The sequence below is a fragment of the Erinaceus europaeus genome, chromosome 15, assembly GCF_950295315.1.
Source record: "Erinaceus europaeus chromosome 15, mEriEur2.1, whole genome shotgun sequence".
Taxonomy (NCBI): Eukaryota; Metazoa; Chordata; class Mammalia; order Eulipotyphla; family Erinaceidae; genus Erinaceus; species Erinaceus europaeus.
Window position 1 is genome coordinate 23,121,361 of NC_080176.1, and position 23,248 is coordinate 23,144,608.

At 50.7% G+C, this 23,248-nt stretch overlaps 2 protein-coding genes across 13 annotated transcripts; one reads left to right on the plus strand and one right to left on the minus strand.

The window, feature by feature from the left end:
* Window positions 1-2,371: 2,371 nt before the first annotated feature.
* On the minus strand, window positions 2,372-5,197 carry LOC103115329 (speedy protein E4-like). Its single transcript, XM_060173290.1, has 6 exons — window positions 5,036-5,197; window positions 4,098-4,658; window positions 3,941-3,999; window positions 3,541-3,626; window positions 3,119-3,287; window positions 2,372-2,468 (listed from the first exon to the last, which is right to left on the minus strand). The coding sequence occupies exons 1-6, from the start codon at window positions 5,133-5,135 to the stop codon at window positions 2,409-2,411; spliced, it is 1,035 nt and encodes a 344-aa protein (XP_060029273.1). The 5' UTR covers window positions 5,136-5,197; the 3' UTR covers window positions 2,372-2,408.
* Window positions 5,198-8,972: 3,775 nt separating this feature from the next.
* On the plus strand, window positions 8,973-21,179 carry ZNF12 (zinc finger protein 12). 12 transcript variants are annotated; one of them, XM_060173260.1, is made up of 6 exons: window positions 8,973-9,142; window positions 11,221-11,328; window positions 12,117-12,277; window positions 13,737-13,863; window positions 14,129-14,224; window positions 18,123-21,178. In XM_060173260.1, the coding sequence occupies exons 2-6, from the start codon at window positions 11,295-11,297 to the stop codon at window positions 19,967-19,969; spliced, it is 2,265 nt and encodes a 754-aa protein (XP_060029243.1). In that variant the 5' UTR covers window positions 8,973-9,142; window positions 11,221-11,294; the 3' UTR covers window positions 19,970-21,178. The 12 variants fall into 12 exon arrangements, with proteins under 12 accessions (XP_060029243.1, XP_060029246.1, XP_060029253.1 ...); XM_060173263.1 differs by having other exon boundaries at window positions 12,214-12,277; XM_060173270.1 differs by having other exon boundaries at window positions 11,246-11,328; window positions 12,062-12,277.
* Window positions 21,180-23,248: the final 2,069 nt, after the last annotated feature.

Genomic DNA, 23,248 nt, shown 5'->3' on the forward strand with positions numbered 1-23,248 from the left:
GAAAGAGAAGCAGACTGGGAGTATGGACCGACCAGTCAACGCCCATGTTCAGCAGGGAAGCAATTACAGAAACCAGACCTTCTACCTTCTGCAACCCTCAATGACCCTGGGTCCATGCTCCCAGAGGGATAGAGAATGGGAAAGCTACTGGGGAGGGGGTGGGATATGGAGATTGGGCGGTGGGAATTGTGTGGAGTTGTACCCCTCCTACCCTATGGTTTTGTTAATTAATCCTTTCTTAAATAAAAAAATTTTAAAAAAAGATATTTAAATATTTATTTATTCCCTTTTGTTGCCCTTGTTTTATTGCTCTAGTTATTGTTGTTGTTACTGATGTCATCCGTTGTTGGATAAAACAGATCTCTCTGTCTTATGGAGAGAGGAGAAGACAGAGAGGGGGAGAGAAAGACACCTGCAGACCTGCTTCACCACCTGTGAAGTGACTCCCCTGCAGGTGGGGAGCTGGTCCTTGTGCTTTGCGCAACCTGTGCTTAACCTGCTGTGCTACCGCCCAACTCCCACTATTTAACCTTTTTTTATTCAATAGAGAAGAAATTTTTCCTTCCCAAAATATCAACACCCAGTGAAGGAAGCCTGTGTAAATATCCCAGGTGTGGGGACCACAGTGACACCCTTACAAAAGAGGTCCCTTTTGGTGGACTTGGCAGTATTTGCCTGAAGTGTACAGCACCTCACCAGAAACCGCAGGCACACTATTGTTTCAGTCTGGGGCTTTGAGAGGGAGCGTTACACACAAAAGCAAAAACTTGGAAACAACCAAACTGCCCTTCGACAGGTGACTAGATACAACAGTTATGGGACATACACTCAATGGAGTTTTACTCAGCAATAAAAAAGATGATGTTGTGTCCTTTGGGATAAAGGGCACAGAATTGGAGGCGATGATGCTCAGTGAAGTGAGTGAGAAGATAAAGGACAACTTCAGAATGGTTTCACTCATGTTCGGAATATAAAGAACTGAACGTACGAATGTGAAAACAATTGTCAACCTATTTCTAAGACTGAGAGAGAACTGTAGGGGTGGGGCTGGGGGCACAGACCTTTTGTGATGGGAGTGGCGAGGGGGAAAATCTATACTGTAGACCATTGCTCAAACTCTTTAAAAAAAAATAGCTTGTCTGCCCAATGCTGCTGGTGAAGCAAGGCCCCAGACTCTGTGCAGAAAATAAACAATTTATTGAACTAATGTATAACATGCAGGCTCCCTTCTCCCCATGCCCCACCCCTACTGATTTTGGGCAGGGCAGGGTAGAGCCTGCTGGATGGCATGTGGGGCCGGGGCTAGCCCAGGTGAGGAGGCACGTCAGGCCCTGCCGGGGGTTGGGGTACAGATCAGATGCTGCCAGGTGTGCAGGCAGGGAAGCGAGGGCTCTGGGCTCCTGGAAGGGGTAGTTTCTCACTGACCACCACCAGTGTGGTGTCCCCGTGGCCTCTGCACGCAGCTCCGTGCAGGATGCTCCCGCAAGACGCAGGGTGGCCCTGTGCCCGGCTCTTAAAGAGCGAAAAGGAACCTGAAAGAGAAAGCCAGCAAGTTAGGGAGGAGAGTCAGTAGGCAGAGCTCAGGACTTCCATGTGTGGAATGGACCCCTATTCTCTCTCCGTTAAGGAAATAAATAGGGGGCCCCCACAGCAGCCTATCTGGCTGAGTGCACATGTCACCATGAGCAAGGACCCGAGTTCAAGTCACCAGTCCCCATCTGCAGGGCAGAAGCTTCACAAGTGGTGAAGCAGGGTTGCAGGTGTCTATCTCTCTCCCTTTCTTTTTGGAAAAAAAAATCTTTTATTTATTGGATATAGACAGCCAGAAATCAAGAGGGAAGAGGGTGATACAGAGGGAGATAAGAGACAGACACCTGCAGCCCTGCTTCACCACTGGCAAAGCTTTCCTCCTGCAGGTGGAGACCAAGGGCTTGAACCTGGGTACTTGTGCACGGTAACATGTGCGCTGGGTCAGGTAGTGGCGCACCTGGCTGAGTGCTCCACCACCTGGCCCCTCTCTTCTCTCCCTCTCTATCTTTCTATTTCCTTTTCAATTTCTCTGTCTCCAAAAAAAAAAGGTGGGAGGAAGAGAAGGCAGACAATAGACAGGGGAAGGCTTCCCACCCAGTAACCCAGCACGGCAACAGGTGGAGGGTCCAGCCAGCATTATTCCCCCCGTGACAGCTGGTAGCCCCAGCTTCTACCTGGGTGTGGGGGTCTCTATGCTGGGAGCTGAGGGCCGGAAGGTCCCCCCAAGGGCTATGGTAGACTGTTGGGGGCTGGAGAAGGGGCAGCTTGGGCCACACATGGGGGTCTGCAGGCACCCTAGAGCCCAGTCCTCCTGTAGCACCACCCAGGACACTCACCTTCCAGGTGCTGATGATCTTGGGCCCCCACGGGTGGGAGTCTCAGGGCAGGAGAGTGCGGTCTCGGCCCCACACCCACAGATCCGGGTTGTAGGCCTGGATCTAGCAGACAGACAGATCCATGAAAATCAAGGCTCCTCGCATGGGGCCCCTTTCCCTTATGCAGCCTCGCCCTCTGTTCCCTGGCACCACATCCCCCAGGACACTCCCTTCCACCATCTAATCCCCAGAAAGGCCCCTGTGCCCCCCTACTGACCTCCCAGGACACCTTCTATCCCCTTGTCTGCCCCCGTGCCCCCCCCCAGGAAACCCCAACTGCCCCCTGGACACCCTCATCTTCCCCCAGACCCTCCCCCAGGATGGTCCCACCCATGCCTGCCCTCAGGGCACCCCCTCACTCCCCTCTGGGTGCCCTTCCTTTGCCCCTAGGCCCACCCAGGATGCTCCCCTGCCCCTCCTTCTGTCCCCAGGACCCCCCAAAGACCCTCTACCCCTTTCTGCCCCAGCCCCTCCTCAGGATGCCCCCGTCCCTGTGTCTGCCACCAGCCCCCCTCAGGATGATCCCTGTCCCCGTGTCTGCTCCAGGGCCCCCTCAGGATGCCCCTGTCCCTGTGTTTGCCCCAGGCCCCCCTCATAATGCCCCCTGTCCCTGTGTCTGCCCCTAGCCCCCCTGAGGATGCCCCCTGTGCCCGTGTCTGCCTCCATAACCCCCTCAGGCCCCCCAGTACTCCTACCTGACCCCTGCCACCCACCTCCTCGCACTCCTGGCGGCTGACGCGGGCCCTCCAGCCCATGGTGCGGACCAGCCTGAAGCGCAGCCTGTGGAACTGGGGCCTCTGGGTGCGGTCGGAGCCATACAGAAAGGAAAAGATGGCCTGCTTGGGCGCCGGCTCATCCTCCTCCATGTCGTTGGCGAGGTAGCTGTAGCAGATAGACAGGCAGACAGATACGGGAGGACGTCAGAAGCGCGCCTCCCGGACAGAGTCCCCTGTAAGCTAGTATCTCAGGGGCCACCGTGTGTTGGCTTCCACAAAGAATGGCACAGAAGCTCCCAGAGTCCCGTCAGTAGGGATGCCTGGGGTGTAGCCACTCCCGCCCACCAGTGGACATAGTGGGGAAGAGAGAGGGAGAGAGGAAGAGGGAGGGAGGGAGAAAGAGAGACTGACTGACTCACAGGGCCAGGAAGAAGTGGATCCTCCGAATTTGCCAGGAGAAGAGGCCGAAGCGGCTGAAGTAGGCGATGACCATGGCCAGCAGGTACTGGGGGGGATAGGATGGTCACTTCTGGGAGAGGGAGCAGATGGGCCGAGGGGCTGGGGCTGGGGGCGCCTGGCTGGGACAGGCCCAGGCGCTGGGAGTTGAGACCCCCGTGACTGAGCCTGTGTGGGGACAGGGGGACTCGAGGGGTGTGTTGGAGGGACGTGAGGAGGGGCCTGGTGACCAGAGCAGAACAGCCCCAAGGGCTGAAAGGGATGAAGGGGAACCCACCAAGGGGCCACCAAGGGGGGCAGGTCCCAAAGGAGCTGGGCAGAGGGAGCTGGGGGAGCAGGGGTACCCCAGGGTGGGGGTGGCACCTTGTCAGAAGTCAGTAGGTCTTTGTCCCAGGCCAGGAACTTTTCAATGACGGGGTCCTCTGTGACAGCAGAGGGCAAGGTCAGCTCAGTGTCCACACAGGAAGGCCCCAGGGTACAGCCCCCCCCCCACAGGCCTGGGGTTTGTGCTCCTTCCTACCCAGCAGCCGGGTGAAGGCCTCGTGGTGCTCGGGGAACACGGCTGACACCCTACGTCTCTTGATTTTCATCTTGAGCGCAGACAGGGCCTCCACCTCCCAGGCATCCTGAGGCTTGGGAGCTACCTCCGCCTCCTCCTCCTCTTCTTCCTCCTCCTCCTCATCAGATGTCCACTCTCTCTTCCTTTTCCTCGAGACACACAGCAGCTGAGGTCTGGGGCCCAGGCTCACGTCCTGCACCTCAGGGGCGACCTCCGCTTCTCTCTCCTCCTCGTCATCCCCATCATTCTCCTCTTCCTCCTCCTCTTCTTTCTCCTCTCCTGCCTCCTCCTCCCTTGAGCTGGAGGAGTACCCCCTCCTTCTCTTCCTGACTTCCGAGGTGTCACCCCCGGATGAAGAGGAGGACCAGTCCCGCTTCCTTCTCAGCTGCTCAAACAGTGTCAGGGGGCTGGGGTCCCCCCAGATGTTCAGAGCCGGCTCTTCCGAGGACACGGATGAGCAGGACCATCCTCTCCTGGTCCGATCTGGGCCCTGTGCCCGGGGGCTGGGGTCCACTTGGAGGGCTGAGGACAGACAGCAGGAGATGGATGAGATTCTGTCATCTTTTGGGGGCAGCTCGGCTCCCCATCCCATCCCTGCCCCATTCTCTCCATGGACTGTGACCTTGGCCCTCGTCCCAGAACTTCCTGCCAGGGCTTCACCCCCTAGTGTCACACTCCTTGTGATGGTCTCTCCAGGGGACAAGCCCCAAGTGGCCACTCTTCTACCCCTGCCCCTCCTCGATGCCCAGCCCATCTGCCTGGGGGTCCCTGGCTTCCCTGGGTGCTTTCCTCTGGGCCTCACCCCAGAGCTGCTGCTGATTCTCTCCACACTCACATTTGGGGTGTCTTGCCTCTCTCCTGACAGCCTCACCCCAGCCCTCCACCTATAGCCCCCTCACCTGAGGGCCCCGGTATGGCGTCCAACACCACATCCACGTCCAGGGGGTACCCCGAGCAGCTGGGCTGGGGGCTCTGTCGCAGGGAATCAGGGCTAGCCATGGTTGGAAGCTAAACCAACCTGGGTCCAAGTCCACCGCTGCGTCCAACGTCCCTTCCCACTCACAAGAGGGCAGGGAAGTGAGGGACAGGACCACGTAGACCAGTGTCCACCTGCCTGCCTAGCGCCACGGAACCCACCCCTCCAATCAGGAGCCCCAGAAGCACTGATGTCATATAACATTCTAACCTGGCAACTAGTTTGAAGGGAAACACTTTGTAACTGCCAGACAGGGGGTTGGGGGCTGTCTGGGGGGTTCCGGGGGGTATGTTATGTGGAGGGCCATGGCATCTTTAAAAAATTTTTTTGCCTCCAAAAAAATTATCGCTGAGGCTCGGTGCCTACACTATGAATCCACTGTTCATAGAGGCCATTTTTTCCTGTTTTGTTGCCCTTGTTGTTATTATTGTTGTTGTTGCTGCTGGATAAGACAGAGAGAAGCTGAGAGAGGAGGGGAAGGCACAGAAGGGGACAGAAAGATAAACACCTTGTGGTCCGGGAGGTGACGCAGTGGATAAAGCATTGGACTCTCAAGCATGAGGTCCTGAGTTCAATCCCCGGCAGCACATGTACCAGAATGATGTCTGGTTCTTTCTCTCTCTCTATTTTTCTCATTAATAAATAAATAAAATCTTAAAAAAAAAGAAAGATAAACACCTGCAGACCTGCTTCACAGCTTGTGAAACAACACCCTGCATGTGGGAAGCCAGGGGCTCGAACCCGGATCCTTACTCTGGTCCTTGCACTTTGTGCCATGTGCACTTAACCTTATTTTTTTTTTTTTTAATTTTTATGTATTTGATATCGACGGCCAGACACTGAGAGGGGAGAGGGAGATAGAAAGGAAGAGAGACAGAGAGACACTTGCAGACCAGCTTCACCACTCGGAAAGCTTTCACCCTGCAGGTGGCAACTGCGGGTTTGAACCTGGGTCCTTGTATATTGCAACATATGCACTTAACCAGGTGTGCCACCACCCAGCCCCAATCTTTGACCACCTTTCAGAGCTGCCCTCCACATCACTCTGTCCCCTGCCTGCAGACACCCTGTCCCCCCCCCCACCCTTCTCAACGCACCTGTGTCTCTCTTTCCTATTCCTGCTGCAGAACCAGATCTGGGGGGGGGGAGCAGCAGGGATGAGAGTGACGAGGTCTGGGGGCTCAAGAGTAAGTGAGACTCCCAGATAAGCAAGATGCCAGGCCTGTGGTCAGAGTCATAGAGTGACTTCAGAGCAGTCCATCTGGAAGTGACACTCAACCCAAAGGGGCTGTGTGGGGTCAGCGCGGGGGCTCCAGAGACTTTTTTCCTCCAGTGGAATCCACTGGACAGTCAGGGGAGGTCCAGGGGGATGGCTCAGCATCAGGGAAGGCACACGGGGCTGTGGGTGATAGCCTGCCCACTGGTGAGAGGAGGCCCCAAGACAAAGGCCAGAACCCCGGTCCAGCAACTCATGGTCCCAGCTAGCATGGCTGGGAGGATGTCTAGGAAGACACCTGAGTCCCTGCTCGTCCACTGCCCGGAGGACCATCAGGTGCCAGCCTTGGGATTCAGAGCAGATGGGTCTCCCCAGCCTCCTGTCTGTGGCCAGCAGGTGAGAAAAGGAAGAGGAAGTGGTCACCTTCCTCACGGAGAAGATGGCTCCTGAACTAGGGACACCTGGGCCTATGTCGGCCCCAGGCCACAGTCCCCAGAAGGCTCAGGACTGCAGGTGACAGATCTGACATTGTCCAGTGACAGTACCTGCCCTAGCTGGGTCCCCCAACCCCACCTTTCAGCCCACCTGCTCCCTGTCCCGGAAGTGAACATTCCCCTATTACCTGCTGGCCGTGGTCATCACCTACTTCTGCCTCTTTGGCCCCTTCTCCTGGCCCTGGATCCAGAGGGTCCACTTCTTCCGAGCCCTGGTTGTCTCTCTCTCTCTCCCTCTCCCTTCCCCTCTCTCTCCCCAATGGTATCCACTGCCAGAAGATCAGGAGAGGAGGGGAGTGCGGCCTGTACCCCTCCCCTTCAGGGGTCACTGCAGTCAGAGTGTCATGGGCATCTGTGATAACAGGGCTGCAGAGTTTCCAAGCTCTTCTTTGTGAAAGCAAACTGTCCGTCCATGTCCACACAAAGATGGAGCCAAGGTGGTGATACGGCCCACCCAGCACAGCACACACCTTCCATGTGCAAGGCACTGGGTTCGAGGTCTGATGCCTACGGGAATACCATGGACAGCAGTAGGGCAGCTCCATGGATGGGGAAGCAAAGCTGTGTGTCTCTTCTCTTCCTCTCCATTCCAGTCTAGAAAAGGATAGGGCTGGAGAGACAGCAGAATGGTTCTTCAAAAAAAAAAAAACAAACTCTCCTGCCTGAGGCTTTGAGGTTCCAGGTTCAATCCCCATCACTGCCATTAGCCAGAACTGAGCAAGGCTCTGGTGTCTATGTATTTCTCTCTCAAACAAAATTAATATTTAAAAAAAGAAAAAGAAAGGTCAATACATAATTAAGTGAATAAGGATAAAGATTGAAAGGAGATTGGGCCAGGTGGTTGTGCACCTGGTTAAGTGCTCATGTTATAATGCACAAGGACCTGGGTTCAAGCTCCCCAGTCTCCACCTGTAGTGGTGAAGCAGTGCTGCTGGTGTCTCTCTCTCTCTCTTTCTCTATCCCTAACTCCTCTCAATTTCTGTCTCTATCCTATAAATAAGTAAAATAAAGATTTTTAAAAATTAAAAAGGCATTATTTATTATTGGATAGAGACAGAGAGAAACTGAGAGGGGAGTGGGAGATAGAGAGGAAGAGACACAGAGAGACACCTGCAGCCCTGCTTCATCACTTGCAATGCTTTCTTCCTGCAGGTGGGGACCAGGGGTTTGAACCTGGATCCTGGCACACTGTAACGTGAGTGTGCCACCACCTGGCCCAAAAGATTAAGTTTGAAAAAGACCGAAGCAATGGAGAAAATGTTCTTGAGCTGAGGGCAGGAGGCCAGGCCACGTGCCTCTCCACTCGGAGCCAGTCCAGGGCCTGTGGGAAGGGCCAGGCTAACCCCAGGAGCTGGTGCCCAGCTGACCTCGGCTTCCTCTCTGCGATTGCAGGACAGCACAAGGCCAACCCGCAGACCCCCAGTGGGGATCCTTGGGGCACTGTGGTGGGCTCCCAGTAAGGAGCTGACACCATGGCCCGGGGCCCTGCATGCTGACCACTGACACCATGGCCCGGGGCTCTGCATTCTGACCAGAGACCAGGGCTCTGCACTCTGACCACTGGTGCAGACTGTCACAGCAGGTGAGGCTGTCTCTGTCCTCACCCTCACCCCCTCTGCCCCAGGACGTGCTGTCCTGCTTTACAGGCACACCCGGGAGTCACCATCGGCTCAGGGTTTCCGTGTTTGTTCTCTTTGTGTCCCCACGGGCAATGTCCTCACGGGTGGGTGCTGTCACCTTCTTGGGTCCCTACAGGCTGGCGACGCCCATGGGTGCCGCAGGGCGGGGAGGGATGGGACTCCCACGTTTTGCAGGGAAGGGGAGGCGCCAGGCCCGAGCTCTCAGCTTTAGGTCACTGTCCACTTGGGGCCGCGGGTGCCTCGACCCGGGAGTCCCTTTGAGCGGTAGGGTGGCGGAGACACTACTGGGGCCCTAAGCGGCCAGGGCCAGGAAGGACAGGCTCTGCAGACTGCGCCGTCGCCCAAAGCCATCAGCCCCCAAGCATCGCCCACGTTCCCCCACCAGGCGGCGCGCGGCCTTCTGGGAAGTATAGTCCGGCGGCGTGTTCCGGACTGAAGTATAGTTCCGACGGGCCCTGGAGGAGGGCTTCCGGTGAGCGTTGCGCACGCGCGGTGGCCCGCGAGCGGCGGCGCAGGCGCAGTGTGTCGGCGCGGCGGAGCTTCGTGCGGTCCCAGGTCCGCGCTCTGCGCTGCTCGCGGCCGCGGCCTCCGGCGCTGGGACCCGGGGCTGCGGGTCAGGCGGGCGGCGGCGGTGGCAGCAGCGCAGGGCTGCGGGCGAGGGTTCGGCCGGGCCGGCGCAGGTGCGAGCGGACCCGATCGTGAGCGGCGAGGCCAGTGGGCCCCGCAGGCCTCTGGGGAGGCGCAGGGGCCCCCGGGTGCCTCCGACCCTGCACCCCGGTTGCCCCTGACCCTGCACCCGGGGGCTCCAGGAGTGGGCGGGGTGACCCTTCCCGGGTTCAGGACCCGCAGGGCGGAGGGGTGCGGGGCTGCTCCGGGGGGTCGTAGGGACTGGGGTGCACGGTTTCTGGGGGGGTCCATGGATACTCGGGTGTACGGTTTCTGGGGTCCATGGAGACTCGGGGTGCACGTTTTCTGGGGACCCCGTGGAGACTGGGGGTGCAAGGTGACTTGAAACTGTTGGGGGACCTCCTCGGGGACACTGACGTTCCTGCACAAGTCTTCTCGGTTTCTTGCCAGTCATATGGGACGCCCAGGATCTTGGGGTGCACTGTTTCCTGGGTCCAGGATGTCATCACAAGGACTTGGGGTGCATGACTGCTTAGATTCCGGGGACACCCGGTGGGAACTTGGGGGTACGGTTTCCTGTGGCTGGGCATCCCCTGCTGAGCTGTCCTTCCTTTGCCTGCCTCCTCCTCCCCTCCCCTGCTGGAGGCTACCCCCCTCTGTGCTGAGGGCTGACAGGTGCAGGGGGGTGTGAGGAGGGCAGGTGTATTGGGTGGGGGACTGGCCAGGTCCCTGGTTTGCAGATGGGATTAACAGAACTGCCTCTGGCACGTCCAGTTAACTGTCAAAGTACATTTTTTCTAAAAAGAAAAAAAAGGAAGGAAGAAAATGAAACAAAAATGAAGAAATAATTTATTTCATAAGGTATTGTGAGAGCCAGATGTTAGTCTGACATATATGGTTCCAAAGATCACACTCAGAGCTCAAGTCCAGGGCTCTACTATGAGCTGTCTCTCTGCTACAAAGTAACTTTCCTTTTCTCTCTTTCTCTCTCTCTTTCCTTTTTTTTTTTTTTTTATTATCTTTATTCAATAGATAGAGACAGCCAGAAATTGTGAGGGAGGGGAAGGAAGAGTGATAGAGAGACACCTGCAGCCCTGCTTTACTCCTCGAAGTTTTTCCCCTGCAGGTGGGGACGGGGAACACGAACCTGGGTCATTGTGCACTGTAACGTGTGCGCTCAAACAGGTGCACCACCAAATGGGGTTGATCTCTCTCTTTCTCTTTCTTTTAAGATTTATTTATTTATGAAAGTGAGGGGACATCAGAGCATGTGCCAGGGATCAGTGCTCAGCATTTTATCCACGGTGCCACCTTCCAGGCAGCCACAGTGTCCTGACAAAGGACCCGAGTGGTACACTCATATTTGGGCAAATAAACCAAAGGTGGAGTCATGCCTGAGCGTGTCTCTGCTCAGCTTCCTGTGAGTTCTCAGATCTTGATTTAAGAATAAACAGAAGGGTGGCCCAGGAGGTGGTGCAGTGGATAAAGCACTGGGCTCTCAAGCAGGAGGTCCCTAGTTTAATCCCTGGCAGCACATGTATCAGAGTGATGTCTGGTTCTTTCTCTCTGCTCCTATCTTTCTCATTAATAAATAAATAAAATATTAAAAAAGAAGAAGAAACAGGAGGGGTCAGGCGGTGTTGCACTCAGTTTAGCACATGTGTCACCATGCACAAGGACATGGGTTCAAGTCCCCCATTCTTCACCTTCAGGGAACATGTTTCACAAACTGTAAAGCAGGTCTGTAGGTGTCTCCCTCTCTATATCCCCTTTCTCTTCAGTTTTTTTGGTGTTCTAATCAATAGAAAAAAGAAAAAGAAAAATGGCCTCCAGGAGCAGTGGATTCATAGTGCAGGCACTGAGCCCCAGAGATAACCCTGGTGGCAAAGGGGAAAAAAAAAAGAATAAACACAACTACAACAGGATTTTTTTGTTTTTAACATGGTGCCAGGGAGAGAACCAGGGCCTTGTGCATATACAGTATCACTAAGTGTCCTCCCCTCACCTGATGTGTATATATTTCCCCACCAGACCATTGCTCTGGCTGATGGTGGTAACAGGGATTGAAGCTGGGGCCTCAGAGCCTCAGGCAGGATATTCTTTTTACATAACCACTGTGCTGTCTCCCCAGCCCATATTGTTGACATTTCTGATAGGAGAGAAAGACATCACAGCTCTTCTCACCGTAGCAACCCAAGGCCACCCATGGGGCTCTCACTGGAATGGGGCCTACTGCAGGGTAAGGCCGGTGCTCTATTTTATTTATTTATTATTATTAATCTTTACTTATTGGATAGACACTGCCAGAAATTGAGAGGGAAAGGGCTGATAGACAGAGAGAGAGAGACCTGCAGCCCTGCTTCATCACTCATGAAGCTTTCCCCTTGCAGGTGGGGACTGATGACTTGAACCTGGGTCCTTACGCACTGTAACATGTAGGCTCAACCAGGTGCGCCACCACCCGGCCCCTTATTTACACCAGATCACTTCAGCTCTGGTTTATGGTGGTGAGGGGGATTTTTTTTATTGTTGTAATTATTGTTGATGTCACCATTGTTGGATAGGACAGAGAGAAATGGAGAGAGGAGGGGAAGACAGGAGGAGAGAAAGATAAGACACCTGCAGACCTGTTTCACTGCTTGTGAAGTGACTCTCCTGCAGGTGGGGAGCCGGGGCTCAAACTGGGATCCTTAAGCTGGTCCTTGCGCTTTGCGCCACATGCACTTAACCCACTGTACTACCGCCCAACTCCCTGTGAGGGGGATTAAACCTGGGACTTTGAAGTCTCAAGCATGAGAGTCTGTTTGCATGACCATTATGCTATCTGCCCTCTGCCCAGGCCTGTCCTCTAGCTGACAAACTATCTCCTGGCCCCCAGTGTCCTTTATGGCTTTATGTTTCATGATGCCAGATTCTGTTCCACACAGATTGGCTGTTCTCTTGCTAACAAGGACTGTGTGTTCTCACCCCAGCAGAGTGGTGTGGAAGGTACAGAGGCAGAGGCAAGCCCTCCCCTCATCGTTCTAGTCCCTCCGGCAGGCTTCCGAAGGACAGTCATTCCTGGGGCATCTCTCACGGCTCTTCCTTGCCCGTCTGTGACCTCACACCTGCCTGCCTTCCCCAGGTCCGCCTCCATGTCCACAGTCCCCGCATCACCCCAAGAGCTACACACAATGTGGAGATCACCGGTGAGTCGCCGGTGCCCGCAGTCTTTGTGGAGATGGCCCGGCGGGTGTGACCAGAACAGACTGGCTGGTGCATGACTGAGGCTCCTGGAGAGCCAGAGCTGTGCTTGGCTTTGCTTCCCACTCGGTTGGGACTTCTTCCACTGGATGCCGCTCCTCTCCCTCGGCCACTGGCCGTGTTACTCTCTGTCTGTTCTTGCCCATCTTGCATCGTGCTGTTTGGGGCCCACACAGAGGCTCTTGCTTGGCTTTACATCAGGGGCCTGTCGCTGACTGCTGTGGGTCTGTGTCACCGTGTTGTCCGGTTGTGTTTTCCAAGTCCTTTGAGTCTCTTAACCTTCTCACAGAACATTTGGGTGGCCGATACCATGTTCTCTGTGTTCTGTGGATTTGTCCACTGGCTTTGGGTGTCCAGGAGCTGCCTGGTTTTTTCTTTGAAAAATGATTGTTTCTAGAGTGCCGAGCTGGTGTAGTGGCTTTGCCCGTGGACTGTGAGGCAGACAGAGCTTCAGGTTCAAAGCCTGTCCTCACCAGAAGCCAGTGGTTCACTGCTCTGGGAGGGGGGGGGGGAAGAAAGAAAAATGAAATGATTATTTCTGTGAGAAAAAGACAACAGGGCACCGCTAAGGTGTGGTGTATGGTGGCATTAGAGATGAACCCAGATATGCGCGCCCTGCCCAGTGACACAGAGGTCTATCCTGCACCCCTGGATCTGCTCATTAATTCTGGAATTATGTAGGGGGCACCATCATTGTCTGTTTCTTTTTCTTTTAGTTTTTTTTTTATTTATATTATTTATTTTCCCTTTTGCTGCCCTTGCTTTTATTTTTGCTTGTTGTAGTTATTGTTCTTGTTATTGATGTTGTCATTGTTGGATAGGACAGAGAGAAATGGAAAGAGGAGGAGAAGACAGAAAGGGAGAGAGAAAGATAGACACCTGCAGACCTGCTTCACCGCCTGTGAAGCGACTCCCCTGCAGGTGGGGAGCTGGGGACTTGAACTAGTATCCTTAATCCAGTCCTTGCGCTTCATACCACGTGCACTTAACCCACTGCTCTACTGCCTGACTCCCTTTTTCTTTTAATTTTTAAAATTATCTTTATTTATTTATTGAATAGAAACAACCAGGAATTGAGAGGGTAGGGGTTGATAAGAGAGGGAGACAGACACCTGTAGCCCAGCTTCACCACTAGTGAAGTTTTCCCCCTATAGGTGAGGATCGGGAGCAGACCTGCTTTGCTTGTGAAGTGACACCCCTCCCCCCCCCCCCCCCCCCCGCTGCAGGCAGGGCGCTTGGGGCTCGAACCGAGATCCTTGTTCAGGTCCTTGCACTTTGTACTGTGTGCACTTAACCCAGTACGCCTCTGCCCAGCCCCCGGTCTGTGATGCTCTTAGATTTGACAAACTCTTGTCCCCATATTTCTTCGCCATGTCACCTCCTCCCATCGCGGTGCCATTCCAGGGGCCGGTGTCATTCAGGGATGTGGCCGTGGACTTCACCCGGGACGAGTGGCAGCAGCTGGACCGTGAGCAGAGGGCGACGTACAGGGATGTGATGCTGGAGAACTACAGCCACTTGGAGGCCGTGGGTGAGGGCCGCTCGCTTCCTCAGCCACTGGAATGCACAGGATTCCCAGAACTGGACTGAGCCTTGGTTTGAAGGAGACATATATGAACTGCCCGTCTAGGGATCCAGGCGGGGCCTCTTGGCCTAATCTCCATGCCCAGAGGCACAGCCATTACAGCACGGTGGTCACTTCCATTGTGAGGCTCCCAAGTCCTTGCTTCCCTCAGGCAGCGGAGGTCTGGATGCCCAGTGGCCAGCTTCAAGTTGTCTTTTGTTTCTGTTGACAGGATGGCACATTATCAAGCCAGAAGTGATCATCAAGTTGGAACAAGGAGAAGAGCTGTGGGGAGCAGGAGGAGACTCCCTACTTCAGAGCTGTCCAGGTGAGTTCGTGGAGGCAGTAGGGACTTTGGTAGCTTGGAGCTGGGGTTTCCCGGGAATGTTGTGCACTTTCAGTATCTGGGGGTCTCAGTTGCAAAGACTTTTTTTTTTTTTTTTTTGCCTCTAGAGTTATTGCTGGGGCTTGGTGCCTGTACCATGAATCTACTGCTCCTGGAGACTATTTTTTCCCCTTTTTGTTGCCCTTGTTTTATCATTGTTGTGGTTATTATTGTTGTTGATGTTGTTGTTGCCAGATAGGACAGAGAAATGGAGAGAGGAAGGGGAGAGAAAGATAGGCATTTGCAGACCTGCTTCACTGCCTGTGAAGTGACTCCCCTGCAGGTGGGAATCTGGGGGCTTGAACCAGGATCCCTGTGCTGGTCCTTGTGCTCTGCGCCATGTGCGTTTAACACGCTGTGCTACCACCCAACCCCCTTGCAGAGACAAGACGTGCCTTTGCTGGGCAGGAGAGAGAGCACAGTGATTATGCAAAAAACTTTCATGTCTGAGATGCTGAGATCCCAGAGCTGAGCTGAGCAGTGCTTTGGTAAAAATAGACAGACGGACAAATAAAAAAACTACTCGGACAAATAAAAAAACTACTTTGTTGAAGGGCTGGGCAGTGGCACACCAAGTAGACACACATCGTACAGTGCACAAGAATCCATGTTCAAGCCCCTGCTCCCCATCTGCAGGGGGAAGCTTCAAGAGTAATGAAGTAGGTCTGCAGATGCCTATCTTTCTCTCCCTCTCTCTCTCTGTCTGTCTATCTTCAGCTCCATTCTTAGTACTATAAAACAAAAGTTAAAAAAAAAAAGGTGGTGTGGGTAAGGATGGGAATGGCTGTTGGGAGTGGTGGAGTCACTGTGCCGGCAACAAGGCCCAGGGATAGCCCTGCTGGCAAAGCAAAAGGCTCATCTTTCTTTCTTTCTTTCTTTTTGTCTTTCTTTCTTTCTTACTTTCTTTCCTTCTTTCTTTCTTTTTTCCTATTTTTAAAATTCTTTTATTTATTTATTATTGGATAGAGACAGAGAAATAGAGAGAAGAAGAGATAGAGCGGGACAGAGCCACAGAGACACCTGCAGCCCTGCTTCTCCATTCATGAAGCTTTCCCCCTGCAGGTGGGGATCAGGGGCTTGAACTTGCATCCTTGTGCGCCATAATGTGAACACTTAACCAGGTGCACCACCACCTGGCCCCACAGAAGGCTTTTCTATGCTTACCTCAGCCTAGCACTACAAATCCACTGCTCCTGACAGCTATTTTATTGGATAGGACAGAGAGAAATTGAAAGAGGAGGAGGAGATAGGGAGAGAGACAGCTGCAGCCCTGCTTCACTGTTTGTGAAGCTTCCCTGCTGCAAGTGGGGAGCCACAGGTTGGAACCAGGATCTTTTTGGGTCTCTGTACTTCATACTTAGTGTGCTTAACATTTTCTTACCTTTCTAACATTGTCAATGGGCTTACCTTCATAGGCTTGTTTTCAGGCATTCAGACGTTTATTAATTTCTAAGATGATTCAGTTATTTTTTTAAATTTATTTTCCCTTTTGTTGCCCTTGTTTTTATCGTTATTGTAGTTATTGATATTGTCATTGTTGGATAGGACAGAGAGAAATGGAGAGAGGAGGGAAAGACAGAGAGGGGGAGAGAAAGACAGAAACCTGCAGACCTGCTTCACCGTCTGTGAAGTGACTCCCCTGCAGGTGGAGAGCTGGGGGCTCGAACTGGGATCCTTACACTGGTCTTGCGCTTCATGCCACGTGCACTTAACCCACTGTGCTACCGCCTGACTCCCAGTTCTTTTTTTAATACTTTATTTTTTGGATCAAGACCGTGAAGTTGAAAGGGGGCTGAAGCCAGACACGAACCTGGGTCTCTCACAGGAGCTGGCTCCCCTTGCTCCTGCTCTAGTCCCAGGGCTTTGACAGGTGTCCTGTCAGAGCAGGTACTCTGGCCACGTGAGATGCAGAAAGCAAGTGGCCGTCATCTGTCTTCCTCCCTTTCCTGAAAACACCTCTCAACTATGTGCTTCTGTCTTCAAACTCTTGTTTCCTGAGTTTCCCAGAGAGCTCCTTCCTGCCCCGTCTTTAGAGCTGTGCCCATTTTTATGCTGCACTGTAATCCTGTGGCACGTGACTAAGTAAACTTCTGGGACAGTGCACAATTTGCATTCATTCCCATCAGGTCCTCAATGAGCCGGGTGGTGTCTCAATGTGTTAAACGCACATAGTATGAAGCACAGAGAGCCGCGAGAAGATCCTTGTTCAAGCCCCTAGCTCCCCACCTGTAGAGAGGGTGGCTTCACAAGCAGTGAAGCAGGTCTGCAGGTATCTATAATTCTCCCTATCTTCCCCCCCCCCCTTTCAATTTCTCCCTGTCCTAGCCAATAGAAAAAAAATGGCATCCAGGATCAGTGGATCTGTAGTGCAGGCACCATGCCCCAGCAATAACCCTGGAGGCAAAAAAATCGATCAATCAATAAATATATGTATATTAGTCTTACATATAGGACTGTTCACTTAATCAAGAGATTAGCATAGAAGTTCATCTGGGATTGCTATGTGTGTGTGACAGAGAGACATATATCTAGAATAGCAATAATGCTACCACACAAATCTCAGTCCCAGGTCACAGTGCCTTACCTACTACTCTGGCTCACTAAACTGGACCTGAAATAATGTGTCTACTGCTGATCTCCCTCCTCCAAAGCAAAACCCTTCTTAGGTATATCTTCTGGTTCTCCTTGCTCCTAGATGACTTCTTAACTCCTAGATGTCTTGTCATCAGAGTTATTTCTGGGGCTTGGTGCCTGCACAACTCTGCTTCTCCCAGCAGTCAGGTTTTTCTTTCCTCTAAACAGAGGGTAAGAGATAGATAGGGGAGGGAGAGGAGAGACAGATCCCATCCCCACTCCACTACTGGTGCAGCTCCCCCCAGGGGCACTTGCATGTGGTCACTGTGCATGGTCACCTGTGTGCTTTAGCCAGCGAACTGCCTGCCAGCTCCACCTGTAAGTGCTTTTCCAGCTATCTTGTCATCCATCCAGCATCCTGTCCTTCCATCATTGCTCCATATTGTAGTGTGCTTTCTATACCCAGTGTTAAGAAAACTCTACAGGAGTCAAGTGGTAGCACAGCAGGTGAAGCGCATGTGGCGCAAAGCTCAAGGTCTGGCGTAAGAATCCCGGTTTGAGTGGTGAAGCAGGTCTGCAGGTGTCTATCTTTCTCTCCCCCTCTCTGTCTGCCCCTATCTCTCTCCACTTCTCTCTGTTGTATCCAACAACGATGACATCAATAACAACAATAATAACTACAACAATAAAAACAACAAGGGCAACAAAAGGGAATAAATAAATATTTAAAAAAGAAAGAAAAATTTTACGGTGGCCCGGTGGTGGCACACCTATTGAGCACACACATTACGGCGCACAAGGACTCAGGTTCGAGCTCCTGGTCCCCACCTGCTGGGGAAAAGCTTCACAAGTGGTGAAGCCGGGCTACAGGTGTCTCTCTGTTTCTCTCCCTCTCTGTCTCCCCCATCCCTCTCAAGTTCTTTCTCAATCCAATAATAAATAAATAAATAAATAAATATATATATATATTTTTTTTTAAAGAAAAATAAGTTGGATTTGTGGAAACAGAGCTGTCTGTGTTTTGACAGCTTATTCCCCCTTTTCCTCGCTCTTTGGGTATGTGTGGCAGGGGTGGGGGTTGGCTGGGGGTGGAGGAGATAGTATGTTTCAGACCAAAAGAAAAAGAAATGCTCTTGGAATTATCTCTGCATAAAGCTGCCATCTCTGCAGCAATGCAATGTCTGTATATGTCTGTCTCGTTACGTATATTAGGTAAGAAAGCATACAAAACCATGTTACTTTTGCATCTTTATTATTATTTTTTTAGAAGTCTGGAACATTGATGATCTAATAGAGAGAGTCCAAGATAATGAAGACAAACATTCAAATCAAAAAATACTCATCCATAATAAAATTCCAAATGAAGAGAGAGGTAATGATCTTGGTAAAACTTTTCATGTGGAATCCAATCCTGTTCCTTCAAACACTGTGTCCTATAAGTGTGGCTCATGTGAAAAGAATGTAAAAGCAGCTTCAGAATTTATCCGTAGTGATGGAAGCTATGCTAAGTTGAAGCCTGATGACTGTATTGCGTGTGGGAAATCACCTCTCCATCTTAAGCTTGAGAAAACAAACCCAAGAAGTCAGTCTGAGGCGTTGAATCAAAGTGGAGAATCTTACCATCTAAGCTCAGAAAGTATTTCTCAGAAGGCCAGTGTTTCAGAGAAACCCTTTGAATACCTTGAATGCCAAAAAGCCTTTCAAAAGGATACAAATTTTGTTAATCACATAAGGGAGAAGCCTTGTAAATGGAACGAATCTGAATTCTCCTATCTCCAGATGTCAAACCTTAGTGTCCATCAGAGAGCCCATTTGGAAACGAAGCCCTACAAGTGCACTGCGTGCGGAAAGTCCTTCTGTAAAAAGTCGAAATTTATCATACACCAGAGGACTCACACAGGAGAGAAGCCCTATGAATGTAACCAGTGTGGAAAGTCCTTCTGTCAGAAGGGAACACTCACTGTACATCAGAGAACACACACAGGGGAGAAGCCATATGAATGTAATGACTGCGGGAAAACATTCTACCAGAAGTTACACCTCATTCAGCATCAGAGAACTCACTCAGGAGAGAAGCCCTACGAATGTAGTTACTGTGGGAAATCCTTCTGCCAGAAGACACACCTCACGCAACACCAGAGAACACACTCAGGAGAGAGACCTTACGTCTGTCATGACTGTGGAAAGACTTTCTCCCAGAAGTCAGCTCTGAATGACCATCAGAAAATTCACACAGGCGTGAAACTCTATAAGTGTAACGAGTGTGGGAAGTGCTTCTGCAGGAAGTCAACTCTCACAACACACCAGAGGACACACACAGGGGAGAAGCCCTACGAATGTAACGAGTGTGGCAAGTTCTTCTCCCGGTTGTCGTATCTCACTGTCCATTACAGAACTCACTCAGGAGAGAAGCCTTACGAATGTAACGAATGTGGGAAGACTTTCTATTTGAACTCGGCCCTCATGAGGCATCAGAGGGTCCACACGGGAGAGAAACCCTATGAATGTCACGAGTGTGGAAAGCTCTTCTCCCAGTTGTCATACCTCACCATACACCACAGAACTCATTCTGGAGTGAAGCCCTACGAGTGTGATGAATGTGGGAAGACTTTCTACCAGAACTCAGCGCTTTGCAGACATCAGAGGATACACAAAGGAGAGAAACCATATGAATGTTACATATGTGGGAAATTCTTCTCTCAGATGTCATACCTCACGATCCATCACCGGATCCATTCAGGAGAGAAACCCTATGAATGCAGTGAATGCGGGAAGACCTTTTGCCAGAATTCAGCCCTTAATAGACATCAAAGGACTCACACGGGAGAGAAAGCCTACGAGTGTTTTCAATGCGGGAAGTTCTTCTCTCAGATGTCCTATCTCACCATCCATCACCGAATTCATTCAGGAGAGAAACCCTTTGAATGTAATGAATGTGGCAAAGCCTTCTCTCGGATGTCATACCTGACAGTCCACTATAGAACTCATTCTGGAGAGAAGCCCTATGAATGCAGTGAATGTGGGAAAAAATTCTACCACAAATCAGCCTTCAGTAGCCACCAGAGAATTCATAGGAGAGGGAATGTGAATGTACATGTACACAACGTCCTCTAAAGTCATAAAACACGATAAGTCAGATAAAGTCAAAGCCCTACCTAAACACCAACAGAGACTAGATTCACACTGATGAATGTAGGCCAGGCTTCTTGCTTTAGTCAGGGTGGTAATAACTTTTAGTCAACAGAGTGGAAATCACAACTGTTAGCACAACCACACAACTAACTCAGTACTGGACTATAGTAGATTAAACATTTGTATGCATTTAGAATTATGTTTCACTGTGTGGATTCAAACCTTTTACATATCAGGGAATTATTAGTGAGGGAGAAATTATCTCAACTCAAATAATGAAAACAGTACTCCTTTGGCAATTTCCAGAACTAAAAGTTGTTTCTGACACAATGATAAGACTTTTTAGCGGACAAACATACCTGTTGTGAATAAACACACTCTTGGTGGAAGCAGAAAGCTGTAATAGCAGGGTACCTAGTCAAAACAGAACACTGAACTCACTTAAGAATATAGGGCTTGTCATTGGGATAGGGGTTGGTTGGTTTGCTTTTCTTCTGTCTCTACAAAAATTATCTGTTCAATTTTAGTTATATTTGTAAAGGCATTGCTCTTGTTAGACTAATCTGTAAGGTGTGGCACTATTCCTAAGTAGCAGCCCCATGACAGTGAGCTGATATTTGATACATCTTGTACATACTCATACCTGGAATTTATAAATGTTTTTGTTCACTGTCAGTGACTGGAATCTACCACAAGCCAGTGTTTAACGTTGCCAGCTCTGACTCAACAAGAGGTGGAAGAAACCCAGGCATTTTAAGTGTTAGTGCCAGAAGTTTCCACTAATGAGAAATACCTATAGTACCCGCTGCACTCTGTACACTTAAAAACATGCCTTTTGGGCCCAGAGAGCACAATTGTTGTGCTTCTGAGTCATGCCTGAGGCCCAGAGGCCCCAGGTTCAATTCCCAGCACCATCATAGGCTAGATCTGAGTAGTGCTTTTGTCTGCCTCCCTGCTTTTATCATAAAAAATGAACCCTTTTGGGAGTTGGGTGGTAGTGCCATGGGTTAAGCTCAGGTGGCGCTAAGTGCAAGGACCATAAGGATCCCGGTTCGATCCCCCAGCTCCCCACCTGCAGGGGAGTCGCTTCACAAGCAGTGAAACAGGTCTGCAGGTGTCTATCTTTCCCCCTGTCTGTCTTCCCCTCCTCTCTTGATTTCTCTGTCCTATCCAACAACATGACATCAAAACAACAGCAATGACTACAACAATAAAAAAGAACAAGGGCAACGAAAGGGAATAAATAAAATTAAAAAAAAAGAAAAAAATGAACCCTTTTTTTGGGGGGTGGTTAGAGACAGAAATTAAGAAGCAAATGAGGAGACAGGGAGAGAGACACACCTGCAGCAGAGGTTCACCACTCATGAAGCTTTCCCCCTGCAGGTGGAGGCTGGGGCCTTGAACCCAGGTCCTTTTGCATTGTAGCTTGTTTGCTCAACCATGTGTGCCAACACCTGACCCCTAAACACTAACAGCTTTTAACTGATAACTCCCATATTTGTCTACAACTTTTTTTATTATTATTAATTTGCGTACCAATATAATTAAATGTGCAAGCCACATGCTTCCTAGCTTAGGAACTACTTGCATTTTTGGGGGGTGTATATATACCTATTGAACCAGAGCACTGCTCATTTCTGGCTTATGGTGGTACTGGGGATTGAACCTGGAACCTTTGGGGTTGACAGCATGAAAGTGTTTTTCTATAAGCTTGCTATCCAACCTGGCTTTGTTTTTTTTACCAGAACACTGTTTAGCTCTGATACATGGCAGATGTTGAGTGACCTCTCTGTCTATCCTCTGCTGTTTTGTTTTTTCTTTTGTTTTGTTTTGTTTTTAAGAGTTTGGGTTTCCACGGCTGCTCACAGAAGGCATGAGTCCTGATTACCCCTTGTCCTGAATTTCAAGCATTAATGAAAATTCCTTTGACCCTGTTGCCTTAGAAGGGCCAGAGCAAAATTCTAGACAGATCACTAGAGGTGATAGCAAGTTATTCTCTAGAAAAAGTGACATCAGAGAATTGCACAAGTCAAAATATTCTCTAGGATATTTCTGTGTTGCACATTTTGGTTATGTCCCTCAATGGTGGGTGACAATCTAAACCTGACAGAAGAGTAAGAGGCGCCCAACCAATCAATGGGCCAGACAACTTAGTAGCCTCCACCTCTGCACTGTCTTTATTTTTCTTTGTTTTTGTTTATAGTTTTTAAAACTATCTTTATTTATTGGGTAGAGACAAATCAAGAGGGAAGGGGAAGACAGAGAGACAGATACCTGCAAGCCCTGCTTCACCATTTGCAAAGCTTTCCCATGCAGGTGGGGACTGGGGGCTCAAACCTGGGTCCTGGTGCATTGTAACATGTGCATAACTAGGTGCACCACCACCCGGCCCTGGTATGTTTTTTTATGAGAGCCGTTTTTTTTCCAGCCAGTTGATTTAAGATGCTCTATTAGTAATTACTGAAGATACAGTGTTACACTTTCGCAAGAGGTAATGATTCAGAAGGAGACTTCAGGTAAGCTCTTACTTCATGGGATTTGTATAAAGTTATTGTTTTCTGTAAATTTTCATGTACATGTTTGACATTAGAAGTCAACTTGGAGGGAGTCGGGCTGTAGCGCAGCAGGTTAAGCGCAGGTGGCGCAAAGCACAAGGACCGGCATAAGGATCCCGGTTCGAACCCCGGCTCCCCACCTGCAGGAGAGTCGCTTCACAGGCAATGAAGCAGGTCTGCAGGTGTCTATCTTTCTCTCCTCCTCTCTGTCTTCCCCTCCTCTCTCCATTTCTCTCTGTCCTATCCAACAACGACGACAACAACAATAATAACTACAACAAGGGCAACAAAAGGGAATAAATAAACTAAAAATAAAAAGTCAACTTGGAGGGAGTAGGGCGGTAGCGCAGTGGGTTAAGCACACGTGGCGCAAAGTGCAAGGACCGGCATAAGGATCCCGGCTTAAGCCCCCAGCTTCCCACCTGCAGGTCTGCAGGTGTCTGTCTTTCTCTCATCCTCTCTGTCCTCCCCCTCCTCTCTCCATTTCTCTCTGTCCTATCCAACGATGACATCAACAACAATAAAACAACAAGGGCAACAAAAGGGAATGAATAAATAAATATTTTAAAATCAAAAAAGAAGTCAACCTGGCAAAGATCTGTAGGATCCCTTTATTTGTTTTTGTCTCTGACCTAATGAGCTAACCTTTGGAATTAACAGGCATGACCTAGATTTTGTTTCGAATTTCATGTCTGTTATTCACGGA